Below are 12,896 nucleotides of genomic sequence, written 5' to 3'. Positions count from 1 at the left end.
GCGGCAGACAAAGCATTGGCCGGCTCGGGAATCATCGGACTGCAGCTAGTAATTCAATTCACTTTGCATATCATGACTTACATCACAGGCTATGGGATTGAAACCATGGATACATTGCTCTGAATATTACTGCATGACTTTTGCCGGCGCTGTGCACTTTGTGCTATCAAGTGGTCACATCTCCGCCCTGATGTATGCGAAAAGCCTTGAACTCTTGCGTGAGGTTATTGCGATTCATGATATCTTGATGTGTTCGGCCGGGGGTCGCCACCGAGATATCCGAGACCTTTCATGGATTCCGTGGTTGAGCCTCTTTAGCCGCCATCAAGCCGTGCAGCGATGATAAGCTCCCTGGTTCCTGGAGATATCACATATTGTGCGTGGGGGCATGTATAGGCAAAATGCCCGTCAATACAAGACTTTTAAGTCCGATGTCAAGCCGAAGAGATCAGCAATGAATGAAGTCACAGACATAAAGGGTGGTATACAGTAATCCAGCTGCTCCGCTATCTTGAGTTTTATGATGACAATTTCTTGTCCTTCATGGCCAAGATGCTGCTTTCTTCTATTCTTGCGCTCTCTTTCGCAGCGACGAGTCGAGGCGATCCGCAGCCACCGCCTCTGACCTACCTGTATACCGTCAACCTGACCATTCCCTCCAACGTGAGTCTGCAGATGGGCACGACTCCATTGGGGCGTCGAGGTGTTTGGGCTATAACGGGCGGCACATTCTCTGGACCAAAGATGAATGGTCAGTTGCTTTGACTTTTTGGACTTGGGACGCCATCGTCTAACCAGGATCGCACACAGGCACTGTAGCCTATGGTCTAGACTGGGGGCTGACTGACACAACCGGCCTATTCCGCGAAGACACAGTGATGTTCCTTCAGACGACTGACGGCGCCAACATCTACGTCATTGCAAAGGGACAGGGTGATAATGTGCACCACACATTTGAGACAGGCCATAAGAAGTATGCATGGTTGAATAATGTCGTTGGGTATGCCAGAGGAGGACGGCTGAGTGGAGGAGTGCAACTGAACGTTTGGCAGGTGTGTCGTCCCATACCATGTTACACTGCTTGATAGCTGACTGAAGCAAGGTCGGGCCATCCTAAATGAAAGTCTCGCAGCGTGTTGGATGAAAGAGACTCTTCGATCAAACACTAAGAGCCAGGACAGCAGCGTCCTTCTCGTGGCAGCTAGACAGAAAGAGTCGAGAAAATAGAAGATCATAAGCCACTCGTCAATGTAAATGAGCATTGATATTTTCCTGCATTTCAATAGCCCAATGCCTCGTTACCATGCCGCATTTGAATAGCACTACAATAGAACTACAGTCTTGGGAAGGAGGCTTTTGATGCCAAGCTCGAAGACCTAGCATTTGCATTTGGGGAAGAGCCCACTTCGCTCAGGGCCAATCAGCAGTCTGATAGATCCCAATCGGGTAATTTTCGATGGCCCGTGCCTCTACCAAGGTGGACGAGACGAATATCGATGCCGATGCCGATGTGTTGCACTCCCGTCACAACGCTACAAAATCTCTTCTCGGCCCTCCTGGTAGCTTCTGCCGAGTGTGCCGATTCCAAGTTGAGAATATAGCTGTCCGTGCTGGAAGCTTGGTGGAGCCCTGCAGCTGAAGATTCGTGCACATCTTTACATCCCCACTGTAGGTCGATAGCCGGAGGGGCTACCTGACATGTGAAATGCACCGTGTCTGCCCACTACTGCCGTTGGTGATACCGGTGACCAGAGAGAAATAGTTGTCAATGCCCACGAAAACGAGCTCAAAGTCTGTCAAATTGTCAAATCTGGAGATATCCCCGATGGGATCGGCCTTGCGATTGGTGCATTGGCTCACGGTGCTTCGGCTCCCGATCCTCCGCACAATTCGCTGTACCGAATGCACTACAAATCTACGGTAGTGCCCGAGACGGCACAATGCAGGGTCCGTTGGGAGACTGATTGACCGCGCCGTGCGCCGCCACAGGTCCCGGGCTCCACACCATCTGCTCTCGACTGACTCGGCCATTTTCACTTCAGAACTCTTATCTTCCGGCGCGGCCATCATCCTTGGATGAGGCAAGCTGCATCATCTGTGTACACTGGCTAAGTGAGCCATAGAAAACCTTAGCAGCGTCTTATACACGTCCAAGTATCGGGCTGCTTGCTATAAGCAATGGCTGAAGCCGCGCCAAGGGCAGCAGGCCCGTCCGTCGGCCTGACCTTCATATCGACCGGCACCGTCCGCATCCGGCAGTCGATGAAGGGCCAGCCTATCACCACAAAGACTGTCATCCTGCGACGTCTAACGTCCTTGATGGACCGCCAGTGGACGGAGGAGCTCCCCATTGGCGTCTTCATTGTCTCGCACCCCGACGGGCCGATCCTGTTTGATACCGGCGACTCGCCGCTCTGGGGCACGCCTGGCTACCTGCCGGCGTGGAGCCCGACCAAGTTCTTCAGCCATGTCACCATAGGGCCCGACGACGGCATTCTTTCGCAGCTGCGGGCACATGACGTCGATCCGACGACCCTGCAGGCTATCGTGCTGAGCCATCTACACGGCGATCATGCCGGAGGGCTCAAAGACTTGGCCGCGGCCGCACCAAACGTGCCGGTCTTTGTGAGCGGCGAGCACTGGGAGGCATTCGGAAAGCACCCGCTGCGCGCCAAGATTGAAGGCTGCACGCCACAGCACTGGCCTGTAGGCTTCGACCCTAAGATCCTGCCGTTTGCTGATGGGCCCGTTGGGCCGTGGAAACAGTCACACAAGGTGACGGCTGATGGAAAGGTCGTTGTCATCCACACCCCCGGCCATGTGCCCGGCCACATCTCGATGATTGTCTATGGCCAGGAGGGGGATTCGTCGACGACATACTTCTTACCTGGTGACGCGACGTACGGCATCGATCTGTTGGACAGGGAGGAGCCCGACGGCATCAACGACGATCCTGTGACGGCGCTGCAGAGCCTGAAGCTGATCAAGGAGTTTGCTGGCCAGACGGATGTCGTCGTCTTACCAAGCCATGACCCGGAGACGCCGAGGTTGTTGAAAGAGAGGGTGGTGTACAAGCCGAAAGACTCGACAACGTCGACCAAATGACGAAACAATGGCTGATGGCCTTGATCTCTATTGGATGATTGTTGTCAATAGAGCTTGTTGAAAGCCTCGAAGATTCTGCTTGTTAAAATAGCACGATCGACTTCCAATATAGTAGTAATGACCTGGATGAGGAGTTTGTGAACGTCATGGTGCTACTTTCGGAACGATTCATAAAGGCAAATGGAAGGTTAGGATATCTTGTAAAGCATTCACATGTTTAATCACAAAGCTGAGCTATAACCATCCATAAATAAGAGTGAGATGATAGTCAGGTGGCTCTAATCAACATGCTCCACCAAGGAAAACCCTATGATCGATCCTTCCGAGAATTCCTCCAAAACACGACCACTTCTCCCAGTGCCCAGCCACTTAACTCTTCGACAACCAAGATATATGTGCGTTGCCCACTTTCCAGATACTGCAAATAGTAGACTGGACAGAGTAAATAGACTTCTGTGTATGCGTAATGACTTGCTGGAGGATAAAGGATGTTTTTACAGGCTTGTACTCGGTGTGCTAATTGTATATATCTCGATAATGACCAGAACGACACACCGCACCGACCGTCATTGTCTCGGACGGCATCTTCGCGCGCTGCCCTCTACCCTGATGAAAATATTGAAGTGAAAGCTAAAATAGTTAGCATGGATCATTCTCATCAACTGCAACGTCAAAATGTCACAAAGCTGAAAGCCATAACGGACAAACTTACAGATATCAGGTACATAAGTTGGTACAAGTGAAGTACACATGGCCAACCGCCCCTGCTCAAGAAGTTACAGAACTTCTGAACATGATACACTCCCTCGACAACAAACAACAACGGCTCACACTTGCTCATAGGTCCGTACTGAGCCAGAAGAGCACGCACCTCCTCGGCAGTGATGTCATCATTGGTGACCTTGTAGGTCACGAAAATTCCTTTCACCAGGTTAGTTGCGCCAGGATGGGAGAAAGAGATAACATACGATTAACCTTGACCATTTCGGTCCGGCAGGCACGACCAAGAATCATAGTGCCCTTGCCATGCTCCATGGCAGCCTTCGCGTCCTCATCCCGCTGTGGTGTGAGGGTCATTGTGCCCTTGCCATGCTCCATGGCAGCCTTGGCGTCCTCATCCCGCTGTGGTGCGTTAATAGACATGGATGTGACCTATAAGTCAGAAAACAGCTTACCGTATATTGGCAGAAGGCGAACGGCACTGTGTTTGTCAAGATTCGACTTGTGTCGATTATCTCGACGAATCTTGACAAACACAGTGACGTACTTGCTGACTTCAAGAGTCACCGCAGCCTCAAGAGAGCGGTCGTCATATGCTGGTTGCCCCAGCGGGTCTTGCTCCATGGTATGACCAACAGCTAAGCACCTGACACAACACTAATATTAGCACTGGATTAAATGAGAAATATCAGGAACTCATACCGGGTGAAGATCCCGAGAGGGATCAAACATCCCCAACGGTCGTGAACAAAGGCAAAGGCCAAGCATCTTTGAAGTCGGAGTGGATCGCCCCCCAACCACCAAGTCTACCGCGCCCAGCTATACGACCCTGACCAGGAGCCACCACACCTTTGATGTAGCGTAGAGCTACATCCTGCGGTGGTGGAGGGCCTGGGCAAGGAGGCATGGCTGCAGCCGGTATACATGATGATGGAGGAACCATCTCTCCAGACAACAAACGAGACTGGCCTTCAGCCCCCGTGTCCGCGTCCTCCACCGTGAAATGGGCGGGATCGGCGGACACGGGTTATCGACCCCCTTTCTTCCAGGTTACGGATGAACAACAGCCATGGTGGCTCCTAGTCTTGGGCGTAGCGGTGGAGATTCGCATTAGACGGTTGTCAAGTTACTGAAGTCGTCGGCGTTATGAAAACGGCTTTGGAACATCCCCGTCGCAACAAGGCTGCATGCCCCTAGTTCATGCCTCCTTGCTGCATCGGCGGCGCCTGGATCATTCCGGCATTGCCGTACAACTTGAAATTATGTATAGCGATGACTTCTAAAAAAGAAACTCAGTAAAATGATACCCAAAGGTGACTGAGGATCTGGTGAAGGCAGAAACGAACCTAGTCTTCGGAGTTGCGGTCGAGGTGCGCACAGGTGATTACCACAGTAGACGCCCTGCATCTCGGCGAGGGCAGGCTGCTGGTCGCCTTCCTCGGCGAAGCGAACAAAGCCGTCTCCACGGGACTGTCCAGTGACTGCATCTGTCATGATTTTGGCAGATTTGCAGGAAGGGTGTGGATAGGAGGGCTGGTAACAGGGCTGGTCTTACCCAGGATCCATCAATCGCGGTGTAGCGTAGAGCTACACCCATCATGATGGCCCTGGTGCCATTGGCGGACTGTAGCGGGGAGATGAGCACGGCCCTGTTCGTCGCGGGTATAGATCTGTGAAGAGACCGCACCAAATACTCTCTTGGCGAAAGACCAATGCCTCAGGTCACATTCTTCTAGCCCGGGCTTGCGAGCCTGGTAGGACAAGGGCTCTGTGAGAGCTCCTACTTATCTCAGCTTCTCTGCTATGGCCAGCAAAGGGTCAGTCTACAGAACACACAAAGCCATAACGTATACATTAAGGCGATGGAGTCGGATGAATAATTGACAGAGGCAAGGTGTACGACCAGAGGAAGAGTCTTAGTGCAGGAACGAGGAGCCTGGCAGCAGAGGCGGTGCTCTTGGAGGGGTTTGAGGCATGAATGCGATGAAGACGTGCGGTGGATTTCAAGATTGGGGTTCCAGTGGTCTTGAGAAGCTACCTAGGTATGAAGCAGGAGGATGACTTTGTGGAAGGGAAGGTAGGACGGAAGAGGAAGCTGAAGAGATGGAGACTGTACCTATATTCTTGGAGACGACTCTGGGGCTCTTTGCCCGGTTATCCTCGGTGAGGTTAAAGGTAATCAACACATGATACCGGCTGATGATGCCGGGGAAATCGTGGGATTTGGAGGGACGTGAAAAAAAGTAGATGAAAGACGAAGAATACAAGGAAAGGTTTGACGACAGAGAGGTGGGAGGTGCCGGGTATTTATATTTCTACACGCAGACAGTGAATATCCTGCTTCACGTTGACACCTGAGGTTAACTGCCCTCGAAGGTCCTAGAACCTACAGAATCTACGAGCTATGAGTCAATGAGGTGAAGTCTCGCAGGCAGACGACGGTTCTGGAATCACAAGGCAAGGAGGCTCAAAAACCTATTTGGTGGTTCTCACACCTAGATGGTTTTATATTCCATCAAGTTCGCGTCCAGTCCAAGGAAATAAGCTCAAGAGTTGCCTAACATCAGGCGCATTAGCGCGTGAAAGCTTAAGTAGTTGGGGAAGGTGCTCCAGAAGACCACATCTATTTACTCCTGTGCGTCCAAATCATAACAATGCAAAGCTTACCTAAGGTATGTACCAATGGAAATCTTGCTGTACATGAGCCCTTGCTTAGTGTTCTAAAGCACCATTGATAGTTTGCTAAATGTACCAATGTACCTTATAAGTGAAAGATATCTATCTGCATGTTACATTCTTCTTTGCCTTGCTATGCAAGTCTATGACTATGAAAGAAAATCACTTTTATGATGTATTGGGGCTTGGTTTCTCGTCATCTATTAAGCTGCAAGCGCTCTGCACCTCGGCATATATGAGCATATGTTATCAATTCTGGTTTAAGGTGTCATGGTAGTTTCAATAAGGGGCTCAAGGAGGCTGAAAGCCATCCATGGATGGCATCCGTGGATTGGATTGCCTACTTTGTATTGGTGGAGCACTCAAGTGGAGCTAGTACACTGGGGCCAGAAGCGCACCCCACACTACGGCGGTTCCGTCTCTCCACGAATAATACCACATGAATGAGCATAGCGTCTCCCGCGTAGTTGAACGGGAAATGGTTATATGTGAGTCCATGCCCAGGTATGGCTTGGGGAGACATTGATGATTCTGCTTTTACGTGACGCCCTCCAGGAAACCTGACGTGGTGATCTCATTATCCTGTCTAGATAGAGCCGTGAGAGCTGACAGTCTATACATTGATGAGTGTATTCTTTGGCCGGTTAATTGAAACGGAAAGATGGAATCTCTGGTCCTCCAGAAAGCACCGCCGCTAGATCCCGCGTGGCTTCAGTATGAGTCCGAGGCAAATCTCCTGGCACCGCGGCCAGTCATTGGGCAACTCGAGCGCCAGCCGATTTACGCAGCGCAATGCAGGGAACTCGACGGCAGCATGATGGCCCCAGGGGCTCCATACCATCATCTATCCCAAGGGATTACTAGGACCGAACTCACTGTCACAGGGGGCGACGGTTGGCTCATACCTGTCTTGAAATATGAGCTGACTGAAAAGCCAGAACTGGCAGACAAACCTTGGTACATCATCATATATTATCACGGCGGTGGGCTCCATGTAGGCGAGGCGGACAGTGAGGACCTACAGTGTCGGCGCATCCTGAAGGAATCTGGCTTGCAAAATATTACCCTTTATTCTGTTGGCTACCGCCTCAAGCCCAAATACACGGCGAGCCTTGCAGTGGCTGACTGCATGGATGCTTTCAACTGGATCGTGGATTCCAATGGGAAATTGAGGGAGCGCTGGGGCCCTAGATACCTGATTGTAGGCAGCTCGAGTGGTGGAGAGTTGGCTGCCCTTGTATCACAGGCTGCGCCCAAGGGGAGCATTCACGGGCTGGTACTTCGATGCCCTGTCACAAGCGATGCATTCAAGGGGCCAGAGTATGTCCCAGAGAAGCTGCGTCCTCTACACACTAGCGCATGGGACATGTCCTTCTCAACCAGCCTTTTGACAGTGATGACGCGCGAAATCCCTCGGGACGGCCTGGAACGCATGCCCTTGGAGGCACCTGAGGAGCAGCTTCAAGGTCTACCACGGACCTGGATCCAAGTGTGCTCGAATGATATGCTGTACTCAGACGGGCTTTGCTATGCCAAAGCACTTCAAGATGCTGGGGTGGACGTCAAGCTCGAGGTCGTCAAGGGCTGGCCACATACATTCTGGCTGAAGGCCCCTCAGCTTCCACAGGCCCTTGCGGCCGACAAGGCGATGCTGAAGGGATTAGCATGGGTTGCTGGCGAGGATGAGTCAATAGTGTTGTAGAGGGCACGTTAGACAGGAACAAGGCCTAATTCTTCCCGTCTCGAAAGCGTTTGTATGAGATGCTTGGTCAATGTATTCACATTCCACCCGCTCCACTTCTTCCTCTCTGATATCTACAATGCTAGAGTACACCAAGGAAACAAAGCTGTTAGGTTGTCTATAGTACGGAGAGATCGCCGAATTTTTCCTAACGGAGGTATTAGCGAATGAACGGCCGCGAATAAAATTTGTTGGTGATCGCATACCTTGTAACCAGGGACTGACCAGCGACCCTTGGACACGAGCTTGGAAGTCTTCTCATCGATTGAAGGCTCGGCAGCAGCAACCTCGTCCTATTGCATTTGATCAGTTTCTGCATGATTCCACTCGATAATCGAGACGGCGTGTATATGCTTACCACAGTGAGCTCCTCGAATGGTCTCGCGTCCTCGATGTTCTTCAGGGTCTTCTCCAGGTCCTTCAGCTCAAGGTCAACCTTGCTCTTGGTAGCCTCAGCATTCTTGACAGCCTCAACCTCGAAGGCAGAGATGGCCTTCAGCTGGCGGTCGAGGTCGTAGGAGGCGGGCTTGAAGGCATTGAAGCGCTTCTCGATCTCGTCGACGATAGCCTGGTTCTTGAGGACGCTGCGGTAGTGAGCGAAGTCGACGGTGGTCGGCTCCTCGGACAGCTGCTGGAACTTGCGGCGGGCGTCGTCGTTGCGCTTCTTGAAGGCCTGCAGAGATGCAACCGTCTGGCCGCGCAGACCCAGAGAGGTGGTGACTTTGGCCCAGTCAAGCTTGAGAGCTGCGGATCGCTACGGAAGAGGAAGAAAATTAGCTCAAGTTCCGGGAGCTCCCCCGTGAGCAACAGCACGCCAATCGCGAGAGAATACGTTCAGAATGTTTTGATGTAGCAGCTGCGGTCATCAATTGATGGGAATACACTTACTGCGGCCATGGTTGTGATTGATGTGAGGTATCCGAGGAAGGGAAAACTGACACTCGCGATGCTCGTTTATCGGCTTCGGCAAACTTGAAGGATGGAGCGCCGTTGCGGAAAGTCACGTGAGAAAGGCACGTGACTTCGATGCGCGAATACAACGCAGCTTCAGAAGGCGACAACAGGCCAATTGGCAGAAATGACTTGAGATTTTACTATTCGAGGTGTAGACAGACTTTTAAATGCATATATATTGTAGTGTTATATGGCTTTAGGAGGAAACGCAGTCATGAACGGCGATACGGAGGGAGATGGATGGTTACGACGAAATAAGAAGCACTTCCGGTCATGCATTGTATCATATTTGCCTCGATGAGAGCTTGGGACTTTTAATTGCTCCTAACCTTTTAGAAGAAATGGCTAATTCCAGCAAGTTGATACAGAGGTCGCCGACCATTCTTTCCAGTTCCCATGCAAAGATGTGCCGCTATAATCGCAACGAGGGACCTGCTTGTGCAAGCCCGGAAATGGTGAAGGATAGACGTGAGGGTGTGCTTTTAGACGCTCAGAGCCATGATGGAGTTGACAATATCATTGTCGTTCTCCTTCAGTGCCTTGATAGCCTTCTTGCGTGACACACCAGCCTGGGTCATGACGAGCTCGATATCCTTGTCCTCAATTCCCTCAGCATCAACCTCCTCGCCATCATCGTCATCATCATCCTTCTTGGCCTCGACAGCCTTGCCGTGGTCGTGGCCGGAGTGGTCGTGATCGGCGTGGTCGTGGTCACCGCCTTGGCTGGCGAGCTGCTGGGCAGCAGCAGCCTGTGCGGAGGCGTTGAGGTCCTCGATCTTAGCCTCACCAAAGACAATGTAGGTGTTGCTGTTGGGGGACTTGTAAACCTCGGGGTTGTTGATGACGAAGAGGATCTGGAGATCGTTAGCAAATTTCCAAGAGCTGAAGTCATCATCAGAGAAGGCTGGGAAGCATGAAGTTGGAGTTTTCGATTCCCGGCGCACTGCATGCAACCAAACATGAGGAAAACTACTCACGTTCTTGGGTCGTCGTAGGGTGACACGAGTGATGCCCTGGACGCGGGTCAAATGGAGCTTCTCCATGGCCTTGCGGGCCTTCTTCTCGTTGCGGGAGTAGATGACGGCATTGGAGCCAGTGGGCAGGCTGGAGTCGCCAGCCTCGATCTCGGAGTCGGAGCTGCTGTCATCATCCTGCTCTTCGACGGTGACCTTCTTCGGCTCGTCATCCGGAAGCTCTTCAACTCTGGGGTTCGCCATGCTGGGCAACTAAATCGCAGCTTGAAGTTAGCTGAGGCTACACACACTTTGCAACCCCACGACGGTGAGGTAGAGCTTGCTGCAGGTAGCGAACTTCGGTCGGAAGTAATGAATAATCGAAGGCAGAGCTTCAGTGAGGAATTCAATTACTTACCTACTTGAAACGGCCACTAATGTCTCGATAAGGGTGGTCTTAGAGGGGGGTAGGTTGGTTGCGTGAAGAATTGTCGAAGTTCGAAAAACTCCAGTAGGGCTTGATTGAACCATGCCACTAAACCCAATTAGGTAATCATCGAATCCCCCAGATATTTTGCAGTAGGTTTGACGCTTCTGATTCATAAGAATTTACGATTTACGGGACATTCAATAGGGGAAGCACATTGAACTGAGGGAATAGCGTATTCATACAATCTTGTAATACCATGATTAAGTTCAATATTTCCAATCACACACAGTGCCTTCATAATGCCTTTTTGAGTGATCTTGATTTTGCTTGATTTTGGTTTCTGAATTTCCCTATCATTTGACGCCGGTCACGAATGATGATGTGACGTACAGGCCTTCCTAAAACGAAGCAAAGAAATCCAGCGACCCTAAATGCTGATGGTTTCATGCAGTGCCGTCCAGAATACCGTCACCCTCTAGAGAACCCCGGGCCGCCGAGCCCAACACCCATCCCCTGTTCATGCTTATGCTGAAGCCTTAACCTTCGCCAGAGCCTTTCGCTGCTCGAATCGCCTTTGCTTCTTGAGGCGGAGGACCTTGAATCGGTCGAAGTCGGTCAGCTGCGCCCGTCGCTCCTTCTGCAGCTGCTTCTTGGCCCAGTTGGACTCCTTCCACTTTGAGTCGATCTCGGCCTTCTCCCAAGCCTTCTTGACGGTTCCTGTGCGCGCACCACGGGGCAGCTTGGCGATAACGAAGTCGGAGAGGAGAACTTCGGACAGGGAGATTGCTTGCCGGGGAACGGCGAGCTTGGAGTCTGAGGCGGGACCATCCACGAGAGCCTGCGAATCTAGTCAATCACTTCTGTTCTTTCTCACTTCATAGCCGTGGCAGTTCCTTCACATACGCGCTTGTGGTCGATGATCTCGACAATAGCTGCCAGACGGCCGGCGTACGGGCTGTCACCCTGGAGGAGGACGACGCGGCCGACCTCCACGAGGCGCCAGTTGGAAGCGACGATGCTTGCCTCGCCCATTGTGTCGGTGATCTGCTGGTAAAGCGATTGATTAGAATTGAGGACTGAACCGGGAAATCCTCAAATTGTCGCGTACCTGAGGTCGTTATTGGGTGTCGGTTGTCGGAGTGTCGTGTTGGAGTTGAAGATCCAAGCCCTGAACTCCGCTAGGATTTTTGATTAGGTCCCGAATGATTTTACCTGCCCACCAAAAAAATTTCGGAGCCTGTGTTTTTCCAGGTGGGGGTCAGCCACCTTTGTAGTGTGGCGCTTTCTCTTTGCTGCAAAGTCTTGCGTAGATGCATAAGCCACTATCCTTGCTAGGATTAGTCGATTTTGTTCGCCCACCTGCATCTTCCACACTGGACCATCCACCCGCACATCAGCAAATCGAGATCACTACGGAAGCCTCAGAAACATACAGTCAATCTGCGCAATGCCATATCTGAGACAGGCTTGCATTAAGTGACTTGAAATCTGCCGCATGAGGTGTTTGATCAAGGTGTTATGTAAAATGCTCTGATAGGATCATGAAGTTCTGGTCTGTCGTGAATATTTATCATGTATGTGTTGCCACTGCTACAGTAATGCTGCATCCGAGAACTTCTGCATCGACTACGTACATCATGTTTACAAGATTATTAAATCGCCAGCTTACTGTCAAGCTCTTCTTACCCTACGTGAAGGGTAGTGCGTCGATGATATCGTCTTTTGTACAAGAGACAAATAGGTAAACATCTGACCCCTTATTGGCTGTTCCCCACGCAGGAATGATACTGAGTTTTGCCAAATGTCCCTCTGGCTTTCAATTAACTACATTTTCCCTTGCATGTCTAGATAGATCGACGTGCAAGTGAAGAGATCCCACCACAGCAAGCGTAGCAACTCAACCAATTTTTGGAGAGATCGGCTCTCCGCGATTTGTGACCTCACATGCTGAGTCCTCATTCAAACAATGCCACCGGGTCTCCGTCTGCCGAATTGACGGCTTCCGACGCTGTAAGTAGGCTAACCAGAAACGCACCGAAGTCCCGGAAATGGCGCATCTCTGTCTTACAGGAGCCTGCCGCGCCGGCTTGCCCGCCCCACGGGACCTATGACGACGATTCTAATCTTGGTAGATCGTGGGCCCTCGGTACAACATACCTTAAGAAGCAAACTCTGATAAAGGAAAGTCATAGCATTAATTGCGAGTGCCGAGATATATCATCCCGATCTCATCTAAATCATCATTCACACCCTTTTGCACCTGAAACAAAACCAAACACACCCGAACAGTATCGAGTCTTCCAGTAAGAATCACTGC

The 12,896-nt window shown here is 51.3% G+C and overlaps 5 protein-coding genes across 5 annotated transcripts; 1 reads left to right on the top strand and 4 right to left on the bottom strand.

The window, feature by feature from the left end:
• Window positions 1–2,178: 2,178 nt before the first annotated feature.
• UCRPA7_5404 (putative beta-lactamase-like protein) lies at window positions 2,179–3,105 on the top strand (the record flags this gene model as incomplete). Its single annotated transcript, XM_007917951.1, has 1 exon — window positions 2,179–3,105. The coding sequence occupies one exon, from the start codon at window positions 2,179–2,181 to the stop codon at window positions 3,103–3,105; it is 927 nt and encodes a 308-aa protein (XP_007916142.1).
• A 639-nt stretch (window positions 3,106–3,744) lies between these two features.
• On the bottom strand, window positions 3,745–4,248 carry UCRPA7_5403 (putative rna recognition domain-containing protein; the record flags this gene model as incomplete). The annotated part of the gene is made up of 4 exons (XM_007917950.1): window positions 3,745–3,767; window positions 3,818–3,869; window positions 3,977–4,026; window positions 4,074–4,248. The coding sequence occupies 4 exons, from the start codon at window positions 4,246–4,248 to the stop codon at window positions 3,745–3,747; spliced, it is 300 nt and encodes a 99-aa protein (XP_007916141.1).
• Window positions 4,249–8,360: 4,112 nt separating this feature from the next.
• Window positions 8,361–9,139, bottom strand: UCRPA7_5402 (putative atp synthase d mitochondrial protein; the record flags this gene model as incomplete). Its single annotated transcript, XM_007917949.1, has 4 exons — window positions 8,361–8,390; window positions 8,449–8,535; window positions 8,601–8,996; window positions 9,131–9,139. 4 exons carry the CDS (start codon window positions 9,137–9,139, stop codon window positions 8,361–8,363), a joined length of 522 nt encoding a protein of 173 aa, XP_007916140.1.
• Window positions 9,140–9,678: 539 nt separating this feature from the next.
• Window positions 9,679–10,413, bottom strand: UCRPA7_5401 (putative nascent polypeptide-associated complex subunit alpha protein; the record flags this gene model as incomplete). The annotated part of the gene is made up of 2 exons (XM_007917948.1): window positions 9,679–10,050; window positions 10,174–10,413. 2 exons carry the CDS (start codon window positions 10,411–10,413, stop codon window positions 9,679–9,681), a joined length of 612 nt encoding a protein of 203 aa, XP_007916139.1.
• A 689-nt stretch (window positions 10,414–11,102) lies between these two features.
• Window positions 11,103–11,611, bottom strand: UCRPA7_5400 (putative ribosomal protein l14 protein; the record flags this gene model as incomplete). Its single annotated transcript, XM_007917947.1, has 2 exons — window positions 11,103–11,417; window positions 11,483–11,611. 2 exons carry the CDS (start codon window positions 11,609–11,611, stop codon window positions 11,103–11,105), a joined length of 444 nt encoding a protein of 147 aa, XP_007916138.1.
• Between the last annotated feature and the right edge of the window lie 1,285 nt (window positions 11,612–12,896).

The sequence above is a fragment of the Phaeoacremonium minimum genome (genome assembly GCF_000392275.1).
Source record: "Phaeoacremonium minimum UCRPA7 unplaced genomic scaffold PA7_03_scaffold_413, whole genome shotgun sequence".
Classification (NCBI taxonomy): domain Eukaryota; kingdom Fungi; phylum Ascomycota; class Sordariomycetes; order Togniniales; family Togniniaceae; genus Phaeoacremonium; species Phaeoacremonium minimum.
The sequence above is the reverse complement of the archived record's forward strand: the minus strand, read 5'-3'. Positions and strand labels throughout refer to the sequence as shown.